The 14,312-nt window shown below is 39.1% G+C and overlaps 2 protein-coding genes across 3 annotated transcripts; both read right to left on the bottom strand.

Annotated features, from left to right (window-relative positions):
- Nucleotides 1-1,518, bottom strand: LOC134797594 (enoyl-[acyl-carrier-protein] reductase, mitochondrial). The gene is made up of 2 exons (XM_063769884.1): nucleotides 1,147-1,518; nucleotides 1-959 (listed from the first exon to the last, which is right to left on the bottom strand). Exons 1-2 carry the CDS (start codon nucleotides 1,376-1,378, stop codon nucleotides 106-108), a joined length of 1,086 nt encoding a protein of 361 aa, XP_063625954.1. The 5' UTR covers nucleotides 1,379-1,518; the 3' UTR covers nucleotides 1-105.
- Nucleotides 1,519-5,503: 3,985 nt separating this feature from the next.
- On the bottom strand, nucleotides 5,504-14,213 carry LOC134797592 (uncharacterized). 2 transcript variants are annotated; one of them, XM_063769882.1, is made up of 8 exons: nucleotides 14,062-14,213; nucleotides 12,679-12,753; nucleotides 10,080-10,289; nucleotides 8,902-9,021; nucleotides 7,806-7,950; nucleotides 7,209-7,362; nucleotides 6,497-6,572; nucleotides 5,504-6,084 (listed from the first exon to the last, which is right to left on the bottom strand). In XM_063769882.1, the coding sequence occupies exons 1-8, from the start codon at nucleotides 14,067-14,069 to the stop codon at nucleotides 5,880-5,882; spliced, it is 993 nt and encodes a 330-aa protein (XP_063625952.1). In that variant the 5' UTR covers nucleotides 14,070-14,213; the 3' UTR covers nucleotides 5,504-5,879. The 2 variants fall into 2 exon arrangements, with proteins under 2 accessions (XP_063625952.1, XP_063625951.1); XM_063769881.1 differs by having other exon boundaries at nucleotides 5,544-6,087.
- Between the last annotated feature and the right edge of the window lie 99 nt (nucleotides 14,214-14,312).

Genomic DNA, 14,312 nt, shown 5'->3' with positions numbered 1-14,312 from the left:
TTTTAAAAAGAATCAATTTTATTTAAACAAGCTTATGGTGAAACATAGATTACGCCTGGTGTGTTACTTACACAACATAAACTAAATAAACATATACTTAATGATCTAACTAAAGTCTAAGATATATTTGCATCCAGTGAATCCTTTTGATGACAGGGCATTGCCAATGGCTTCCTGGAAGTTGTCAAATTTGACCAGCTTATAAACTGGACCTTTCAACTTCTGGTCACACATCAAATTAACAATATCACACATCATTTCTTCTTTAGCTGCCTTATCAGCCTTTTCATTCCATTTTGTCATCCAAAATCCAAAGAATGATAAGTTCTTGAAAATAAATGCAGAAGTTGGAATTGTGACAGGTTCTCGAGACATGCCTCCATAGGTAACCATAGTACCAGAATGTTCCAAGTGCCTTAACAAGTCTGTGGTACTCTTTCCACCCACACAATTAAGAGCCAAAGTAGGTTTGGCAATAACCTTATCTTTGAATATAGTTGTGGTCCTTAACTCCTCTTCAGTGAGTACATGGGTAGCTCCAAGGTCCTCCAGAAATTTCTTTAGGTCATTTATGTCAGGCCTCTTTCTAACAACAGCAATATTTTTGACACCCCACGCCTTACATAGTTGGATGACATTTTGTCCACAAGCCCCATTGGCCCCGTTTTGGATAACAACCAGTCCATCTCTGACTGGTTTAAAATCAGTAAGCATTCTGTATGCCGTACAGGGATTGACCGTGAGTGTGGCTGCCTCGACCAGCCCTAAATTATCTGGGACGACTCTGACTACATCTTTAGAGAATATGGCATAATTTCTCCAAGTTCCTTGAACTGGTTTTGTCACAATAATCTTGTTACCTGGGCAAATGCCTTCAACTTTTTTGCCAACATCTTCTACAATTCCCACACCTTCGTTACCTGCAATTGATGGCAGATCAACCTTGACTGGATACTTTCCTAAAACAACATAAAAATGTCATGTATTAAAGGAAACCAACTAGATGTTTACAGAAAAACAAAACAAAAAGAAAAATACCTTACGTCTTCTCTTCATGCAACCATAGTAAAGTGAAAAATAAAAACACCACACAAAGCACTTTATGGAAATATGCACATTAACACCTAAAACTTGTTACTGTAATACCTTGTATGGTGTTTATATCGGCAGGGTTAACAGGGGCAGCTAGCATTCTGACGAGTACTTCCAGATCCCCTAGCTGTGGTACAGCAGCTTCCCGGAACTGCACAACACACAGAGGATCTCCAAATTGGTGGTAGACTAACTGTTTCGACATCAAATTTCGCACCGGTAAGTGACTTGTCGCGTAACATTTTGTAGTTCTTAATAAAATACGTCCTAGAGGAAGGAGGGCCATGGCTTGCTTCTGTAGAATTACACAAAATTTGTAGCTTTTTTTTGTATTTTTTATAAAGACTTATATCATTTTTTTATCAATAAATTACGACATATTTTTGTAATAAATAAAACAAATGACAATGAATGACACTTGACTGACATGAGTGACATGACAGCCATATGACGTTTAGTTACCAACATGCACATGCTACCAACATTGTATGAAAAAAAAAACTAGTTATTAAAGCCGTAACACACTATCGCACCGCACCAAGGTCATTGTGCGACGCACCGATAAGTAAGAGCGAGAAAGAGATATCGCTTTCTCGCTCTTACTTATGGGTGCGTCGCACAATGACCTTGGTGCGGTGCGATAGTCTGTTACCACTATTAAAGTGATTACCCACTATCGCACCGCTCCGCGACCTTGGTGCGTAGCACCCATAAGTAAGAGCGAGAAACAGATATCTCTTCCTCGCTCTCACTTATGTGTGCGACGCATCAAGGTCACGGTGCGGTGTGATAGTGTGTTACGACTATTATTGATAAAGCTGCGCATTCACGTAGAAAGCTTTAAAACTTTGCTTTAAAATTTAATAATGTCACTTTTCTTAAATTAATCTTCTGTAAGTTATTTCCACTCAGAATCACGAGCTCTTTCCATCCCTTTCTAACAGAGAAAAAAAGTCCCAAAAATTTCGATTCCTGCAGTTTTTACAATTTCCTCAGTTATCGCCATACAAAGTAGGTAGGTATAGGAAAAAAATAAAAATATAAACAGTATCTAGACGGGATGATCAAATCGACCGATTTGATCAGAAATGAAATTGGCGTCAATTAAATATAGTGATATTAGAGCCCTCTAAATTGAAAAAATGCACCAGAACGAAAATACTGGCGTCACAAATTGGTATTCTTGCGTTCCGCACCTCATTTTATCGGTAATATCGGTCATTATCGGCGGCTGAATTCGGCGAGCCAAATTGGCATTTGCCCGTCCTGATTCGATCTGGCAATTTAATCAGATTGGCGAAAAATTGACTAGTCTGGATACGCCTATAGGAATCGAAAGAGCTCGTGACAAGATTGGATAACATAATAATCGCAGAATAATTCAAATAAAGTGGCATTTTTAAAGGGCGAAATATTCATAAATCTAGATCCCTAGGGGCGTAGACTTCGACGACGCTAAATTTCATTAAACAATCTTTGCACTGACTTGGCTAGTGACAAATCATCAAGACCTGTTCACTTCCTAAGGCCCCGTTCGCACGGCAGCTTTTTCAACGCGCGTTAAAAAAGCGTTTGAATGACACAAATGGATAACCATGTATGTATTCACACGAAGGCGGTTTTTAAGCGCGGCGCTTTTTTATCGAGCACTGTTCGATTTTCGGCGTTGAGCGTTGGCGTCAAATTGAATAGACCATACGGAACTCCGTGTATCTGTTCTCACAAGCGTTAAAAAAGCGCCGGCGCTGCTGTCAGTTGGCTGTCAAGTGTCAATTTTTGGTGTCAATCGTCAAGATTATTATTAGTTTCACCTTAAAAATGTCAACATATGCTTACAAATTCCTGAAATATTCAAGCTATATTCAAATAATACGTCGTAATAGCAAATAAAGTATGGCTTTGCTGAGATGCGTACGTGGCAGTACGACTCACAAGTGATTTTTAAGCGTTCATATGAACACAAATATTGGAAACGGTAAAAAAGCGCCAACGTCGGGTTTTAACGCAACGCTTTTTAAGCTGTCGTGCGAATGGGGCCTAAGAAAGTTATGTCCCCAAATAATTGCGCATGTATGCGCCTGAAGCTTCTATGTGTGCTTTGGCCTCCTAGAAAAAGTTGCCAGTAATCAAAATAAAAACATTTTTCTACAGCAACATTGCTCGCAACTAAGATTTAAATTTTCACGATTTTTTTACATTATTAATCATAAAACGGGACTTAAAACTTAACACGTTCACTGCGATAGAAGGTCTAAAGACCCCCTGCTAGTACTCCCGGGCTGTGCGGGCAAAAATATTGTGGTTTCGCTCTGGTGCGGACCTCGTAACTTATTGAATTGTATAGGTAGAAAAGAGTCCAATAAATGGTTCGATTTCTATTATAACGTAGAATTTTTTGACACTTTAAAACACGCAGGAGGTCTTAAGGCCTCTCATCGCACTGAGAGTGAAAAATGTGCGCCCAGTGCGGATAGGGGGTCTAAAGACCTCATATAGGTAGTACGGGCTTATCCGCCCCTTCTCGCACCTGTCTGTATCTATGATAGTCGAACTATGACCCAGTGATGTGAACGCGTCGATGAGCAATATATGTACCTACGTAATGTATTGCATTTGCTCGTGAGTCAAAATACGTACATTCTAAGTAGTAAGCGTCAATTGTGTTCAGTGTTTAAGTTAAATACCCAAGAAGTGTTGTTGATCAGTGAATGATATTTAACAATAAGTATCGAATGTGATGAATCATGGGTCGTGTAAACAAGAGATGTCGGAGAAATCTACAATTAGCACAGAATCAGAATGAAGTGCAAGACGAAACCTCTGTGCTAAAATATCGCCGAGTTTACCAAAAAGTTACCGCAAAAGCGAACACCGTAAGTGAGCCGTCTTCTAGTAGAAATTAAATGTTACTGCCGTGATTGTAACAAGCCTCTGTGTCTTAAATGGTTCTATAACAGTCATATGTGATTCACTTACAGTATATATATATTTTTTTGATTTATCGATAAAATGCATTTTTATTAGGAACATCACTAGAAGTAAATACAAATGTACCTCAAATTCAGTGCTGTAAGAGGTCTAAAAGCCTCCTAATTATTTTTTGACATAATTCCATATTCTGACATCAGAACTTCGGGCGAAGCCAAAACAAGACAAAACAGTCCTTTAGCAACAGCATTATATAAGTATCATTCACAGATTTGTGAATTTCATGAGAAAAAAAGCATTTTAATATTCTTGTTTCTTGAGTGGTCTTAAGGCCCCTAACCGCACCGGTGAAATGGTACAGTTAAGGCGTAAAGACCTCTTACAGCACTAGTTGAAAGTTGGCAATATTTTGAGCCGCAGTGAACGTGTTAACTACACGCGATTATGTTTTATAATGAATATTTGCTTCCAACTGTCTTTATCAATGTTCATAAAATATATGGAGGGTAGGTACGTCTACCCACCATAATAAAAAAATATATTTGTCAATGACTCTGTCCAACTGCTGTGGTTAAAGTTCATAACGAAAATTTTATTTATTAAATATTTAAATAATAAATACAACGTAGCGGTACTACCACTTAAGACTCTGTAAGTCTGTACCTACATGGATTACAGCAATGCACATAGAAAATGTGCTAAATGCGGAGCAACGGCTGTTGAAGATACATATTTGAGTGAAATTCATAGCTTTAGTGGGTTCAGAAGGAACCGCGTCATAACGCATATGGAAAGCGTATTAATTAACCGTGAAGAAATGTATGAATACAAGTTGGAAATCTGTGTAAAATGCCGTGTGTAAAGTGTAGTGTATCTGTGTGTGTAAAGTGTAATAGGTAGGCTAGGTAGGCATGCCTAAAGTTATTTGTATTATACTGAAAACTTTGTGAACCTAAACCGGTTGTCAACTTTAGTTCCATTGGTACACAACGACGGCGCCACTAGTATAAACGTATAAACGGTTGGGGACATTTTTTTGTATGGAGTTACCTTTTTAGTAGATTGTGGTGGTCATGCACAGACAAGACATCCTCTGGTCATGCTACTTCAATCATCAACCTCGGTACTTTTTGTACCGCGACTTAATGAAATAGCAAGACACGTTCGTACGTTTCCGTGAAAATTAGTAGGTAAGTAGACGATGGAAAATAATTATTGCTGCAAACTTGTTCTGCTGCTGCATACAAAAGTTTGTCTTTTATGACCAATTTTCAATTTACATACTACTATCCCATGAATCCCATGATCTAATTTGAATTAAAACATCTACTTATGTTTATCACTTTATCGATTTATCAGCTACTTAATTCAATGATGTTAATCTGTTTAATTTATAACGGTTAAATATTTATTTTCACCACACCAGCTCGGAAAGGCTTACTTTGCACTTCAAAAACTGATAGCAAAGTTGCATTTTATTCACATGTGAGGCAAAGTAATCAAATGTAAATTTTGAGTAATTTTCATTATGTTTACTGGTAGAATTGACTTTTAAATGATGATTTTGGATGATAAATATTTAATAACATTCATTTGGATATGATTTGGTTTGATTTTGTTTCATGTTTTACATTTAATATTTGCTTCGGAGTGGTGTGGTGAAAAATTTTATGTTTCACTCGGGGGCAAATTTTGTTTAACCCTCGTGGTTTGAAACCCTCGCAACGCTCAAGATTCCATTTTTCGAACCACTCGCTACGCTCGTGGTTCCATTTTGGAATCTTTCGCTTGCTCGGGTATCAATATTAGCACGAGCGGTTAAACAACAACTTTGCCCCCTTGTAAAACAAATAACTATTCTAGGTTAATAAAAAGTTGTTGACGCGCATGTTTAAATCTTTTTGCTCGTTTGGCGCTGTGCCGCAGGGCGGCGCCTCTGGCGACGGTAGTTGCGGCTTGGGCATGCGTATGCGTCGCGCGCGGATCAACTGCCAGGTGGCGCTGCGGCTGCGTAGTCCGGGAGAGACGGGGTTGTCTTCCACATCCATGGGGACTGGCCGGAGGCTCCTGGAAAGTAAATGTTTTTCGTATCTTTAGACTACCTACTAAAGAATATGCGAGTTGTATATGTACAGGGAGCTGCAGAAGTGCATACCCACTTTATTAATGAATTCCATTCATCAAGTGGTTACCCACTTTTGCAGCTGTGAGTACAATGAAGCAAGGAAAATAATACGAAAATTGCGGTAAGAGCCTTAATCAATATTCAGTACCCATATTATATGTACAGTCACCTGCAATAATATGTTACACAACGAAGGCCGCATGAATATCTGACACGATCTTATTTGTAGAGCCATAAGAGCGTGTCACATATTTTTGCGGCCTTCGAAGAGTAACATATTATTGCAGGTGACTGTACCTACGTAAGTACATAGGAAACTTTATAATATATATGTAATACTTAGGTACTTACTTATCTCTCGCTGCCGATCTTAAGCGTGCTGGTGCTATTACAGAAGGCATGTCTTGTAAAAGGTTTCTTTTTAAGCCTGTAACATTGAATTTGTTACATGAACATTAGTCTAAAGATATATTATTAACCAAGCGAAACCGAAGGTCTCCGTTTCAGCTTGGGCAAAAATTCTTTCGTGTGTCCGGATGTTCTCCTCTACCTACAGCCTACAGAGGGTCTACCGCGAACCACGTTCGATGTGTTGCCTCCTTGTCACACTTACGTACGAATTTACAAGTGCGACAGAGAGGCAACACGTCGAACGTGGTTCGCGGTAGGCCCACAGGTCACATTTCTCAACGGATTCTCGTGAAACTGATGAGTGTTCGATAATTATATAGGTAGCATTTTTTTGTCAATATTTTTTTAGAATTTTTTCCATAAAGCGGTGCCATAGGGGTTCGCGAGGTCCATTGCTGACGTAGCTCACAGAGCCACTAGTTTATTATTCCTACTGAGAAGATTTTATTGTATTGTATTAATTGTTTATTATTTATTAAGAATACTTAGATCTCGGCGTATTTTGATGATTTTGAAGGTATACTGTTGATATTTAGTTTGATTCAGATTATGCTCCAGCTTTGCTACTGATCGCTGTTAGATCGACCAAGTGACGTACAGCTTGGCTCATTAAATTTACAAAAATATCTCCAAAACTATTTTCTAGTCTAACCTGAGTTTTTAATTTTGTTTACAAAGCTGCGGTCCTTCCATTTTTGCGAGCAGACTGGGCACACGGAGCGGCGTATGGACCATCTGGGAATCTCATTACATTTCGACAAGGATTCCTTTTGCTGGAACGCTGGTATTCCGAGTGGTAAGTTTGTCTGTAAAAGTACAAGGGGAATAGAATCTGATTAAGTACTATTAAATACGGGGTATTCCCATGGTATATTTACTTTGATGAGTTCCCGTTATAACTCAAAGATATTGAAAGAGGGATCGCTATGGTGTGTGATCATAATTAAACTCGAAGTACGTCAGTTACTCCGTGGAGATGGTATGTGCAACAAATATCCGGAACTCGTCAAAACAGATAATACGAGTATGTAGGTACTTACATGGTAAATGGTCCAAGGGGGAGGCCTATGTTCAGCAGTGGACGTCTTATGGCTGAGATGATGATGATGATAGTGTAAATGACCATGTTAGTTGGAGTTGGAAGTCGAAGGTAATGGAAGCAAGGAGGACAACACGAGCATAACACGGTTGCGCTCAGTGTGACGATGGCTCAGCCCCAATCCATTAAGTATAAACCACATAAACGAACCGGTAGGGTGTCGCTGATGTTATAGGCCAGTATTGAGGGTATGTCCATGTCGCGTTTCGTCGAGATGCGAGAGAACCGAGAGCGGGACACGCTACGCTCAGTGAAGCGGTGGCTCATCCCGTGCATACAGGGCTCAATGGACAAGCTGTAAGGAGAGGAAGTATTATGTGGTAAGATACATTGGTAAGATTGACAGATTAACACATAATCAATAACCAATTAGGGGAAAAAATCACTCCTTTCGAAAACCTACTACCTGGTACGTGCGAACCATATACTTACAAGATTATATCTAAGCATTCCATACCTACTATGTAATTAGCTAAATTCTATTACTGTAAGTACAGAACATTTCAAACTGCTACATGCTAAGTTGCCTACAATCAAAGCTGTTACATGTAAAGTACCTACGTACTTAAACAATCTGCAAATATCTGTTTTTAAAATAACTATTAGAAGACTCCGTCAGCGTGCTATTACTACCGAAACACTGTAACTACTTATCTATCAAATAGCTACAAAATAGCCTCCGAGCACATTCGAGAAATAACATAATTGTTAGATCTAATTACACATCAAAGTAACACCGAGCTAACATAATAACTGCCACAAGTGCTAGCCTTATCTAATAAAACTGTGAGAAAGTTTTAGCTAATAGACGTAATTGTATCGAGAGAGAAAGTCGAGAAAATGTGAATTTTTTACTAATGCGTCTTTGTCAACATAACTTTTTATTATGCTATTGTGGCAGTAGTTAATTTTGTTTCACGGTTTGGTTAGCTAATGTAAATCACATAGGTAGGTACCTTCAAGTCGGTATTGTCGAATTAAACTCCCACGAGTTATCAAGGCTATGAATTTGATGAAATTATTTTGTGTGCGTTTGAGTGGACCTGTATTTTCTTGTCCACGCCTCCTGGGTACTCTTTAGAGCCACCCGACACTTAGCGTCTTTTGAACGTCGGCGTCTATAGTTAGCGCTATGGAAAATGGCGTCGCGCGTTGCGTCGAGCAACAGCCTTAGAGTTGACTAGAAGCCTTCGCTCGGGGGATGCTAGTGTTGGGGTGAGTTAAATGTGTAGCCGTTAGTACGTACTCTTCAGAAGCGTCGTCGCCGGGAAGCTCGAGCGGCTGGTCCTGCGCCTCCTGCAGCTCGCGGTTGCGCTCGCGCACCATATCCAGCAACATTGTGTCGTGCTGTCCCAGACTACGCGTTCTGTGATGGCATTATTTAAATTGTAATCAACGTATGTAGTTTAAAAAATCTTGGAAATTAAGATAAACATTTTATAACTCTATTTTTTATCGCTCTAGATTAGGGGCGGGGGCAAATGAGAATACGCCAATTTTTGGCTATAGGTAAACAGGTATACCTATGGTCGAAACCTATCAGTATCATTCACATCCCGCTTTTCAGATAAACAACAACTGAGTGAAAACATCGTGAATATCTCGCAAACAAAATTGACCTAATATTATAAGTGCCTAGTTAAATATTTATAGCCAAATATCGGGCACTGGTATCAATCAAGGTGTGACTTTCGTGACTTTGTTATACAAGTAACAATATTAGATAATGTTTATGATTAGTTATGAATCTAGATTATTCTAGATACATTTTGATCAGTGTAGATAGGTATGTTCTACATATTTATACCATGTGAGTGTAGGGAAATTTGTCGAATATTGGCCAGCAAGCCGTTGGCGGAGGTCATGAGTTCGAATTCCGATTTCCGGTTCTTGTTAATAAGCTTTTTACAACTTGGAATGATTAGGAGTTGGATTCGATATTTACCAGTTGCTCTTGTTTGCGATAGTTTAACTTTGGAACTTATGTACGAAATATCATTTGATATTTGCCAGTCGCTTTTCGGTGAAGGAAAACATCGTGAGGAAACCGGACTAATTCCCAATAAGGCCTAGTTTTTCGTCTGGGTTGGAAGGTCAGATGGCAGTCGCTTACGTAAAAACTAGTGATGCCTACGTCAAATCATGGGATTAGTTGTCAAGCGGACCCCAGGCTCCCATGAGCCGTGGCAAAATGCCGGGATAACGCGAGGAAGAAGAAGAAGTTTAACTTTGGCGAAGAAAAGAATAGTGATCAGCAAACCTCCCTCTTAAGGCCTGCGACTGCCATCTGGCCTAGATTAGGCCTGGCGCTTGCGTACCTTTCCCAATTTTTGGGATCAGGTTGCCGAAATCAGTGTTCTCGCAATCGGGAAAGCGATATACGAGTACAAGGAGGAGTGTAGGGACTTGTACAAGCTTACATACATGGTAGGCGAGCAGCAGCTGGGGTACATCTCGCTCTGCTGCGACAGTATGGTTTGGATCTCGTTGCTGGAGTTGACTGAGCTGACGTCAGGCTCGGTCGTGCTGGAGGTACTCGGCCGACTGCAGCGAAGCTTCATCAGCAGATCGTTGTACGGGGTGCTGTCGTTCTCCATAAATGAAATGCAACGCCGGTGTTCTGCCTCTTTCGGGCTAGGAAAGAATCGGGAAATAATAATATAGTAGGTATATATTTAGATGGTCAAGCAAATCTTGTCAGTAGAAAAAGGCGCGAAATTCAAATTTTCGATGATGCGATATCGATTCGCGCCTACATTTTTCAAATTTGCCCCCTTTTTCTACTGACAAGATCTGCTTGACCAACTATAATTAGGTATATAATTCACCAGTAACTGGCCACCCCAAATCATAAATGAATTCACCTAAAATATAATTCATTTTAGTATAAGGTGGCATGGATTATGGAATGCTGGCCAGTTATTGAAACCTTATACTAAAATGAATTCTGTTTATAAGTGAATAGAATTAATTTTTTTTTAGTTAAGGGCGGCCAGTTCCTAAAGGTGGCCAGTTACTGGCGAATTATCCTACTTTGATATCAGAAATAGTAGAAGAGAATTTCATGCACAGTTTTAAGGTCGATGTTGATGTTTATAAAATAAAGTTCATGACTCAAGTATCATGTTCTTGATTTCGCTATGATTCACCGTATTGTAAAAAGCGTACTTTCATGGTCACCGGAAAAAACACACCAGAAACCTGTAACATTGATATCACTTTTACTTAAGTAGGTACGATTGTTTCGAGTTTATGATGATTTTGCAAACGTGGACGTCCTTGTTAAGCTTACAAACATAACCTGCTGCTCACAAGGAGTTGTTTTAGCCACAGTAATATAACTGCAGGCTCTAAGGATTACTGGTTTATCAAGCGCGATCTTTATCTCTTTCATCTGTCATATATTTTGTTACCTATATGACGTTCGAAGTATTGGCAACAATCGCCTATTGTTAAAGCACAACAACATTACTCATGACATGACAACTTATATATTTGCAACTTTTCTCTACATATTGACAGTAGTTTTGATTTTGTAGGCCACAAACTGTTAGTAACATGATTTTTAGCTTCAATAGGTCAGGGAGAATCGCAATAAGAACGTGTTTACGATGAATTTTATTATTATACCACCAGACCGTAGAAAATTTAAGGGTATTGTCTGCGAAGTTTTACGGCCATCGACTGTTTAAAAGGATCGTGGCTGTGTTTGCTACTTTTCCTTCTCCGTGAGTCACGCCAACAGTGACTCAAGCGAGTCAAGCGCAACGCAATATTAGAACCTAGGTATAAACATTAAACACGGTTAGATAAGTACAAACAGCCTGCGCCCAAAAGGCCTTGAATCTCGTCACGATACGACGCTTCTAATAACTGATTATTACGCTACCGGATGATGGAATCGACTAGTAAGGTGACACAGATGGCTATTATGTGTAATGACATGTAAAATTATATCACGAATGAAAGGCATGCGAAAGTCAGGTGGCCCGGGTGGTATCTTGAACGTCACGCGGTAAGCGTGAAAGTAATGGCGATGCTGCAGTGCAATATCCTTCTATAACGGAATGGTGATGCCAATGTCAGAGATAACAAAAAACAATAAAGAGTACTGATTTCCTTGCAAATTGCAATATTGCGGTTCTCTGAAATGAAGTAGGTAGTGGTGACTGGTGACGTCATTTTTAGCGAAGTCTTTAATGTCATTTATGTGTCCCTTAAAAAGTACCACCAATGAACGCGTGCCAAAAATATTCGTAGCGAAAATATGTCAAGCCGAAGGGAATCAACTTCGGGACGCACCGCCATCGCCACGCACTAGTATATACGGTGGGTACGTATCATAGACGTAAACATGACCGAAACGTTCCGGGCCGGAGCGTGCTATTGAATTGAATATTTTTATTTCGTGTAACACATGGACACATTCTTATTAGTAGAGCTTACAAACTAAGGGGTTAGTAGATACAGGATTTTTTTATTAAAACAAAAGAACACTGATGGGGGAATGCAATCCCTCACAGTGCAACAAGTAGGGACAGTCAACCCTATCCGCTATCATACGAAGGATGCTGTTGGGACTGCCACGCACACGGCGCACCAGGGATGCTGCGCGTGCACGCACGTATGGTAGTATAGAGAAACAATCCACGCGCGCCGTCGGTCGCGAACATCCCTGATGCACGACTAGATGTCAAATAAATTAGAAGCAGTATATTGAGAATTAATTGAAAAACTCATCACAGAAACATCTTTCGTTGAAGCAGGGCAGTTTCGAAGGGCCTATAAGTACCTTAGGTACTCCTTTCTTCCATTGTCATAAGGTGAAAAATGTAAACATATATTTGACGTCGACAGTAGATAGCAGATAGAGATATTTTATATTAATTCCATTTGAATTCGAACCGCACGTTCAGACTACACTATACACAGTACATATACCTAAAACTACGCTATTTTTTTATCAAAACTCTAGCAGTCTTTACTCTTTACTCATCTCTTATAGGCTAGACAGGCAACTTACATGGTGAGGCGGCGGGAGTACAGTTGGGAGTATCGCGATTTCCACTCGCCGCTTTTCCGCCATGTCGACTCGTTTCTGAAATAAAATACGGTTTTTTTAACAAAAGCACTGGCGGTATCCCTATCGGCAATTGATTACTATGCGTTGACTAAATACTTTTAATCGTGACATAAAATGTATTAAATAAATAAATATAACGAGACAATCTTACACAAATCGGCCTAACCCCATAGTAAGTTCAACTAGCCTAGACGGTGTTATATATTTAGGTATACCTACATGGATGTAACTGTTAGGTATAACAGAATGGTCTAAGTTCAATTCTCCCATCTGGGCAAGTCTCCCGAACACCCCATCTACTTATTGTCATGTATTTGACACTCTTGTTGTTCTGTCTTGAGAAAACTAAATATATTAAGTAAATAATACGATCGTTTGGTTGGTAAAACCAAATAGGCTAAAGCTTAACAAGCTGGCGCATACCTGAAGGTCATATGCCTTATACGAACAATAAGATAATACATACGTGGGACGAATATTTAACAATTATTGTTGTTAGTCTTTTGCAGTAGGTGTACTTTGAAACTTACAATAATCTTTGGAGTAGGTATATAATTGCAATCTCGTTTGATTAGGTAATACGTTTTATTACGCGCTCTTTGATTTCTAATATTAATAATAGTTATATCTTAATAAGAGATAATAGGATTAATAGGTAGATGGAGCGAGATGCAAAAAAAGCGCTGGTGGCCTAGCGGTAAGAGCGTGCAAATTTCAACGCGCGGTTCAAACCAATGAGTTTTTCGGAACTTATGTACGAAATATCAATTGATATGTTGCTTTTCGGTGAAGGAAGACATCGTTGTAACCTTGGCTACGCCGGCAGGACCGCGAAAAGTGGAGGAAAGCAAGTAGGAAAGCGGACCCTGGCAAAGGCCGGGATAACGCTAGGTAGAAGAAGAAGTTGTCAAGCGGACCTCAAACCCACACGGCCGGCAATATAATTCTTTTGGTTGGTAGCTGTAGGTATGGACTCTGGGGAAATTTTATTACCTAAGTGCAAATAAATTGACTTTTTTACTCAATGATGATGTTAATTTGTTGAGTGCAATAATTAAAGTGACTGGACATAATTCGGATAGTCACGCGATTCCTATATCGAGTAGTAATGAACTAATTTACTTTACTTTTATTTGAAAGTCATTTAGAACATTGGTTTTTAAGTAAACAAACAAACGTCTGACTTAGTCTCATACTTTTCATGCTTTTCATACCTACTACTCATACTTTATAAAGGTCTTGAGAAGTAGTCGTACCGTACTGGATCAAATTTTATGCTTTCAGTTTAAATAACTTTGGATTCAAAATGATTACCGTACTTACTGTATCATTATGGTTAATGTTAGACAAATTTAATTTCTGTTATATACTGCTAGACTTTTAATAATCCATTATAAAAATCAAGATATTACAAATGTCACATCAATGATTTACACCAACGGCCAAGGCGAGTTTGTTTGGTTTGTCATAGTTGACACATGACAACGACTAATGTTTACCCCCTTATTCATAAAACTTTACGGACCTTTTCAGTTTTTTATGTTATTTAATTGTGTTTTATCCCTTTCCTACAA

Source organism: Cydia splendana, chromosome 15 (assembly GCF_910591565.1).
Source record: "Cydia splendana chromosome 15, ilCydSple1.2, whole genome shotgun sequence".
Taxonomy (NCBI): domain Eukaryota; kingdom Metazoa; phylum Arthropoda; class Insecta; order Lepidoptera; family Tortricidae; genus Cydia; species Cydia splendana.
Note: the sequence above shows the minus strand (reverse complement) of the source record. Positions and strands in the feature narration are given on the sequence as shown.

Bases quoted from the DNA above. Each gene is read 5' to 3' on its own strand.
- LOC134797594 (XM_063769884.1), bottom strand. From the start codon at position 1,378: ATGGCCCTCCTTCCTCTAGGACGTATTTTATTAAGAACTACAAAATGT. The intron at 960-1,146 runs GTATTACAGTAA...ATGTTGTTTTAG, and splicing joins CGATATAAACACCATACAAG to GAAAGTATCCAGTCAAGGTT.
- LOC134797592 (XM_063769881.1), bottom strand. The intron at 7,951-8,901 runs GTACGTACTAAC...CTCTCCTTACAG, and splicing joins GGCGACGACGCTTCTGAAGA to CTTGTCCATTGAGCCCTGTA. The intron at 6,573-7,208 runs GTTAGACTAGAA...TCAATGTTACAG, and splicing joins AAACAAAATTAAAAACTCAG to GCTTAAAAAGAAACCTTTTA.